Source organism: Belonocnema kinseyi, chromosome 6 (assembly GCF_010883055.1).
Source record: "Belonocnema kinseyi isolate 2016_QV_RU_SX_M_011 chromosome 6, B_treatae_v1, whole genome shotgun sequence".
NCBI classification, from domain to species: Eukaryota; Metazoa; Arthropoda; class Insecta; order Hymenoptera; family Cynipidae; genus Belonocnema; species Belonocnema kinseyi.
The window spans coordinates 28707811-28716151 of record NC_046662.1 but is presented as its reverse complement, the minus strand read 5'-3'; the positions used below and the strand labels follow the sequence as shown (position 1 = coordinate 28716151).

The 8341-nt window shown below is 24.6% G+C and overlaps 1 protein-coding gene across 1 annotated transcript in view; it reads right to left on the bottom strand.

Moving 5' to 3' along the window:
- Positions 1-8341, bottom strand: part of LOC117174748 — a 9458-nt gene extending 1117 nt beyond the window's left edge. The window contains exons 1-2 of the mRNA XM_033364090.1: positions 8167-8341; positions 3189-3533 (exon numbers count right to left, since the gene is read on the bottom strand). Of these exons, the coding sequence (XP_033219981.1) occupies positions 3189-3533; positions 8167-8310 (489 nt within the window). The 5' untranslated portion in view covers positions 8311-8341. The remainder of the gene's footprint in view (positions 1-3188; positions 3534-8166) is intronic.

The following is an 8341-nucleotide window of genomic DNA, read 5'->3' as shown; positions in this document are numbered from 1 at the left end:
TGTTAAAAATACATCTTTTTTGTTTGAAAAAATTGGTCTTTCTGGCTTAAAAATTCAATTGTTTTCTTAGAAACTTATTTCTTGTTTAAAAATTCATATTTTGATCGTGGAAAGTCAACTGAAATCTTTCGTACTAAAAAAACTCAATTTTTTTTTTGAAAATGAATCATTTTCAACTGAAAATTCAACTACTTGGGTAGAAGTTAAAGCACATTGTTTAAAATTAATTTATTGGATTAGTGGAAAATCCCCCTTTTTTGGTAAAAAATTATTCTCTTAGTGTGAAATTTCATTTTCGCTGGGTAAGAATGCTTGGAGGTACAACAATTTAGAAAGACTTTTATTTCTCTCTTGAGTTAAAATTCTTTATTTTTTGAAATAACGTCATTTTGGTTAAAATTTTTGTTGTTGTAAATTTCATCTTTTTTATTGAAATATAAACCATGACACTTTTTAGTTTGTAATTTATCTTCTTAGTTTAAACATTCAACTAGTATCTTAAAAATTTGATTATTTTGTTGAAAATTCATGTATTTGATTAAACAGCCCTCTTTTATAGTAGAAAATGCATTCTTTGTTTAAAATAAATAAATAAATATAAGTAATTTTAATTTTTACCTGAAAAACTGTTTTATTTTCTCAGGGACCGTATTTAAATTTCGTAACGGCTCCAGAGGGGGGGAGGGGGTCGTGACATTCTGTTACGATTTGTTACAATAGGGAGGAGGGGGTAATTCATTCATATTCACTCATACGTTAAAAATTTAACTCTTTTCGTAGAAAATGTAGTTAAAAATTCATATTTTGTTGCTAATAAGTCAACCGAATACTTTTTTGGATGAAAAGTATTTTTTTTTGAAAACTTGTCTTTTTGATTTAAAAGCTCATTTTTGGCTGTTCTTAGAAAAACGCAACTGTTCTGTTGAAAATTAAACTATTTCCAAAGAAAATTTATTTTTTGTTTAAAATTCCTATTTCTTTGTTGAGAAGTCAATTGAAATCTTTTCGGGTGAAAATTCAACTCTTTTTTTGAAAATTTGTATTTTTCATTTAAAAATTCACCTGTTTTAGTAGAATTTTCATTTTTCGTGAAGAAAAATGCAACGGTTGGGTTGAAAATTTAACAATTTTGTTGAAAAGTTACACTTCTTAGTTAAAAATTCGAGTATTGAGCAGAAAATGAACTTGTTGCTTATAATTCTTATTTTGGTGTTGGAAAGCGAACTGTAATCATCTTTCGATGAAAGTTGAACTACATATTTTTGGCAAGGCTTTTTATTAAATGTATCTATTTTAGACGAAATTTCATCTTTCTTGAAAAAAACGCAAATGTTCGGTTGAAAATTCACCTCTTTTTTAAAAGTTTGTATTTTCGATTTTAAAATTTACCTGCTTTGGCAGAAATGACATCTTTCTTGTATAAAAATACAACTGCTTGGTTGAAAAATCAATAATTTTGTTGAAATTTCATACTTTTTCGTTGAAAATTTTGCTGTTTTGTTAAAAACTTAACTTATTTGTACGAAATTTACTTTTAGTTTATACTCAATATTTTATTGTTGAAAAGAGAACTGAAATCTTTAATTGATGAAAAAAGAACTGATATCTGTTCATCTGTTCTAGATAAAAGTCCACCTTAAAAAAAATGTCGTTGTTTAATAAAAATTCATCCGTTTTAGTACAAATTTCATCTTTCTTCGATAAAATTTGTAGAATTTTGTTAACAATTTATATTTTGATCTCGAAAAGTCAACTGGCATTTTTTTGGATAAAAATTCAACTATTTATTTTACAGTTAACAAAAATATAAAAATTCATCTGTAAAGAGAAATTTAATCTTTTTTGGATAAAATGCATCTATTTAATAGAGAATTCAACAATTGTGCTGAAAAGTTATACGCTTTGATTGAAAATTCGTCTTTTTGGATTGAAATTAAATTTTTGTTTGTAGAAACTTATTTCTTGTGTAATAATTCATATTTTGATCATGAAAAGTCTACTGAAACCTTTTTTAACAGATAATTCAACTATTTTTTCAAAGTTTATGTCTTTGATTTGAAAATTCATCTATTTTAGTAGAAAATTCATTTTTCAAATAATCTTTGGTGAAAATTTAACTGTTTAGTAGAAGAACCTTTCTTTTTTATTTAAAACTAACCCGTTAACAGAAAGGTCGAAATTTTAAATCGGTGCTATTTGCAAACCAAGCAAAAAGACCGGTTAAAAAAATGATTTTTTGTTACTAAATGAAAAAATTGAAGGACACACTCTTCCCCTTTAATTTCGTTTTTAAACTGTTTAATTCCATTCATTTGTCTCTGAGTTATGAATTTTTGAAAAAAAATTATTTTTTTCGATGAGTTTATTTGTTTATTGTTAATTATATCATCAATAATTAAAAAAACACATATAGCGAAATTGTACCGTTAAGTAGAAGATCTAAACAAGAACCATGAATTTTTTCAGATTTTTAGGAATACGTTTTCGATTTTTTTAAGCATCATTACATACTTCGTTGGAAAATCAAGCATTTTGTTCAAAATTAAAATTTTAAAATAGAAAAGACATTTTGTTGTTTCAAATAAATTATTAAATTTAAAAAATTAAAATTCGTATCTGAATTATTGTTTTATTCCGTTTATAAAAGATCAATTTTGAACAAAACACACAAATTTCCAATTAAGAAAGATACATTTTTAACCGAAAATTGACAATAAATTTGAGCAGAATAGTTCAACTTTCAACAAATAAAGATAATTTTTTTAAACAGTTTAATTTTCAACCAAAAATATCAATTTTCAACTATAAATTAAATACCTAAATTTTCAGATAAAAATACAAATTTTTAATGAAATATGTTAATCTTCAACCAATGAGGAGAATATTAAAAACAATCAATTTTCAACAGATTAGTTCAACTTTTAATCGATAAAGATGAATTTTATAAACTAATTTAATTAGTTTAATGTTTGACCAAAAAGACGAATTATCAACAAAATGCAAACGTTTTCAACAAAATCTTTAAATTTCGAGTTATAAAAATAAATTTCAACAAAACAAATATATTTTTAAAGTTCGAAACAAGGAGATCAATTTCCGTGTGCATTGATGAATATTAGAAAGAAATGTAAGCCTTATATCTAATTAGTATAATCTTAGAAAAATAATTAATTTTTTTTAGACTATACCTCAGAATTGTCAATCTCAACTGTAGAATTGAAATTTGTCTTTGTTGCATTTCCATTGGGCCCTAGACCTGGTGAAGCTATATTGATATCCTCTAGTCCGGGTTTGAGAGAATGAAAAGTGTCGTAAGAATTGAGATTTGGGGAAATGCGTTTTTGCATAGGACCATTATTATCAACAGAGCTTTTTTTTGGATCATCCTTGTGATTTGTGGTATTTTGAAATGTTTTTTCTTGGATAGATTTTTGTATTGCATTGTATTGTTCCCTTAATTTCATACGTTCTTGATAATAATCATTAAGATGGCCAATATCGTTTTTGTGGAAGTACTCGTGTTCCCTGGGAGCCTGCGTAAGTTTTATAATATTGTCATTGAAAATAAGGTTTTTATTTGAAACTTAAAATTATATTTTTATTTTTGAAAAAAAGATCCTGCTCTTTTCGCTCCACTGGGGATCGAACCACAGAACTTCTGATTTCCAGTCAGGTGCTTTTCCATTAAGCTATCGGAGGGATCAGAATAAGAACCTTAATTCAAGTAAATAGCGCTAATTTTCAGCTAGGTTTTAATGGTACAAATAATTATTAAAAATGAATCTATTATACCATCTGGAAATGCCCAGTGGGCTCACAATTCGGCGACGTCCTTACGACATCGTTACGATATCTTTACGACAACTTTACGACAACTTTACGACATCCTATGTCCATGTCGTTCCGGTGTCTTTGCGATATCGTAAAGACATAATCAAATCATGCGACTTATTTACGATATCGTAAAGACACCTTAACGACATAGACATAGGATGTCGTAAAGTTGTCGTGACGATGTCGTTACGATGTCGTAAAGACGTCGCCAAATTTTGTGCCCACTGGGTGGTGCTTTACCGATAGTAGATAACCCTCCACAACCGTGGAAGCAGAAAATCCACACTATCGATCAAGTTAAGAATTTTTTACAACAGAAAATGCTTAACGTCTTAAGCAGACTAGATAAAAAATAACTTTTTCAAATTTTAAATAAAATTTGTTATTGAAAAAGGATCTTTTTTTAGATTCACTGGGATCCGAGCAACAGAACTTCTTACAAAAGTAGGATCTTTTTTCAAGAACAAATTTAATTTTTAATTAAAAAAAATATTTTTTGTCTAGTCGGATTAAGATGTTAAGCATTTTCTGTTGTTGAAGATTCTCAACTTGATCAATATTGTGGATTTTCTGCCTCCACAGTTGTGGAGGGTTATCTACTGTCGGTAAAGTACCATTTGCTGAAATGTTCACGCTATCATTATTTTGATTCTTAAAATAATACAAAAACTATTTTTTTAGACATCTGAGTTTCGGCAGAAATACCTTAAAGATTAATTTCACTAAAAAAATGGGGGTGAATTTTTAATTAATAATATAATAATGCTAATAAAAATCTTTTCATATAGATTTTAAAATTAAATGAAATTTTAAAATTTAATGGGCTTTTAAAAGTTTTAAAGCATTTCAAAGAACTTAAAATGTTTTGAGGAATTTCCAAAGATTCAAAGGAATTTTTACTCGATTTCAAACATTTGAAGGAATTCCAAAAGATTTCATAATATTTTAGGGTATTAAACAAACCAAGGAATTTTCAAAATCTTTAAAAAACTTTAAGATTCCAAAGAATTTGAAGTAGTATAGTAATTTGAAAAGATACCAAGGGAATTTTAATATATTTCAATCATTTTAAGGTATTACAAAGGATTTCAAAGATTTTAGCGTATTTTGAAATTTAATCATTAAAACTAAAAAATTAAAAATTGAAAAACAAAAATAAAAAAATTAAAATAAAATAATGTTGAAGAATTTGCAAATTCTAGGACATCTGAAAAGATTCCGAGAAATTTGTAATATATATTTAAATAATTCTAAGGAATTTCAAAGTAATTAAAAAATTTAAGGGGATTTTTAAAAAATCATAAGGAATTTATAAAAGCTTTGAATAGTTTAGAAAGATTTAAAAGTATTTAAAAAATTGAAAGATATTTTTAAAACTCTGAAGGTTTTTTTTAATAGATATAAATTATTTGAAGGAATTACAAAGAATTTACAGATATTAAAAAAAATTCCAAGACATTTTCAAAAGCTTTTAAAAATTTCAAAAGATTTCAAAACATATCAATGGATTTTCTGATATTAGAGTATTTTTAAAGATTTCAAGAAATGTTCAACATCTTGAAAAAGTTGTATAATATTTCAAGGGATTTGAAATGTTTGAACATATTTATAAAGATTCCAAAGAATTTTTAATAAATTTTAATCACTTAAAGATGTTTCAGCCGATTTGAAATATTTTATGATATTTAAAACAATTTCAAGAAATTTTCAAGAGCTCTAAAAAGTTTCAAGGAATCTCAAACTATTTCAAAGGATTTAAAAATTGTAGGGTATTTGAATATATTTAAAGGAATTTGTAATGTTTCTTGATAATTTAAAGAAATTTCAAACGATTTTTAAGATTTTAGGGTATTAAAAAAATTCCAAAGAATTCTCAAGAGTATTTTAGGAAAGGATTTTAGTATTCCAAAAGATTTTCAAGATTTAAGTGTATAAAAAAAATTCCAAGGAATTTTTAAGATTTATAAAACGTTTAAAGGAATTTCAGAATATTAAAAAGGATTTGCAAATTTTAGGATATTTAAAAAGATTCCAAGGAATTTTTAATATATTTTAATAATTTGAAGGGATTTCAAGAAATTTTGAGAATTTTGGGTTTTTTTAAATTCGAAGAAATTTTAAGGGATTTCAACAGAATTTGAAAGAATTAAAAATAAATTTAAATAATTTAAAGGGGTTTTTGAGAGTTGATTATTTTAAGCTATTTAAAAATATTCCAAGGAATTTTCTTTTTAATTTAATAATTAATTTAATTTAATTTAATTTAAATTTAATTAATTTAAATAATTAATTTAATATAATTTCTTTTTAATTGAATAGGATTTCAAATAATTTTGGAAATAGTTCAGGGAATTTCAAAAGATTCCTAGGTATTTTTAAGTGATTGAAAAACTTCCACGGAATTTCCAATTTATTTCCGTAATTGAATGGAATTTCAAGAGATTCAAAAAATTTTAGGAGAATATTAAAAGATTGTAATGATTTTTTAATTAATTTATATATTAATAGGTATTTGAAAGTATTGAAATAATTAAGGGTATTTAATAAGATTCCATAGCATTTTTAAAATTTTTCAAAAATTTTAAGGGGTTTTCAAGGATTTTAGTGATTGGCAGGGATTTTGAATAACTTCAATAGAATTTCACAGAAGTTTATCATATTTTAATAGATTTAAAAAAATTTTATTCAAAACAAGTGTACAATTTCGTAGGATTTCAAAGATTTAAAGAGATTTTCAAATATTTTTTGCAATTCATTTGAATTGATTTATGATTGACCCTGAATTGTTATTAATGTATCCTGATTTTTTCAAAATTTTTTGAATTCTTTAATTTACTTGAATTCTTTTAAATTTACTCAATTTTAATAAAATGAAGGAATTTTCTGGATTTTTTTTTTAACTTTCCATGTTTTTAAATTGTGTTAAATTCAATCTTATTTTTTTTAATTTCCGTTGAGTTTGTATGATTCATCAAATCCCTTTTATTTCCCTTAAATTGCTTTAAACTCACTTCCATCAGACTGAAATAAACGGAATATTCTTAATTGTTGGAATCTTCTCAAATTAATTTGAATTGTTTTTAATTTAACCTGAATTGTTTTAAAATCTTATTAATCTATCCTCAATTACTTGAAATTCATCTAGAATTCCTATAAATCCATTTGAATTCAGTTTGAATTCACTCTGAATTTTTAATAATTTTTTTTTAATTCTCCTGAATTACTTGGAATGCTCTTGAAAGTCTTTAGAATCCTTTTAATTTCATTTAATTCTACTCAATTTAATGTATTGCTTTTTTTAATTTATGTAAATATAATCCGGAATAAAATATAGAAAAAATAAAAAAGATTTGAATTTAAAATTTATCTTTCCATTAATTAATTAAAAAACTTCTTTGAATTCCTTTGAATTTGTCTCAAATCTCTTCAAACTTACTGAATTTCATGAATTTGTTCATAAATTAAAAGTGTTAGAATTGCACTTGAATGTTATTTTAATTTATTTTGCATTTTAATAAACATCGAAATCTTATCATTTTCCTTAAATTTATTTGAATCCATTTTAATTTTATTGAAATCAATGGCATTTTTTTAATTGTTTTTCTATTCATTTAAATTCTTTTTTTTTCAATTTAGAAGAACATTGGTCAAACTATTCGGTTTAAATAAGTCATTTTTCACTATTCTAAATTAAAGTAGACTGCGGACATGAAAATTATATTTAAAAAATTTCAAAACTTGAATTCAAAATTATTTTATTCAATTTATGAAAGCTTCTAAATTAAAAAAATGAAAGATTATAATTTGGTCTTTAAATTTATAGGCCAAGGAAAACGAAAAATTATTCAAGAAAAAGTCAAGGAATTTGAAAAATGAAGTTCCTTCATCCCCAAGAAATTGGAATCCCAATTTAGAGTCTCATATTTAGTAAAAAAGAATAATTGAAATTGATACATCTTGAAAATTAAATTTGGAAAAATTTCTCTTAATAAAAAAATGACTAATTTCAAGTCCTGGTTAGCTGAATACCAGAATCGAGTCCTGGCATTTCTCACTAAAAACAAAAAATAAAATAATGCTAAATAAAATAAATAAAAAACAATTGACTCAATAAAAATCTGTCTAGTCATTTGTTAAAAGAAATTTGTCTCATAAAATTTAGAACTCCATCAATAAATTTTAGAGTATTGGAAAAAGTTGCTTTGACTCACCAGTAATTAAATAGAAACAATTAATTCAAAGTATTATGAGAGCTTGAATAAAAAAATATTTTCTTGGCGTTTTATACTATTTTATGTTTAAATTTATGCACATGTTTTTTTCTTATCTTACCGGTTCATCGTCTCCATTTATTTTTGTTTGATCAATTTCCCTTTTTACTCTCGGAATTCTTCGTACAGAAAGTTCTTCACTGAAGGTTACGATAATTAAAACAATCGTAATTCGCAAAAAATTATTACGATTACAGACGATCATCCTTGAAACGAGAAAGTTGAATATGGCTGCG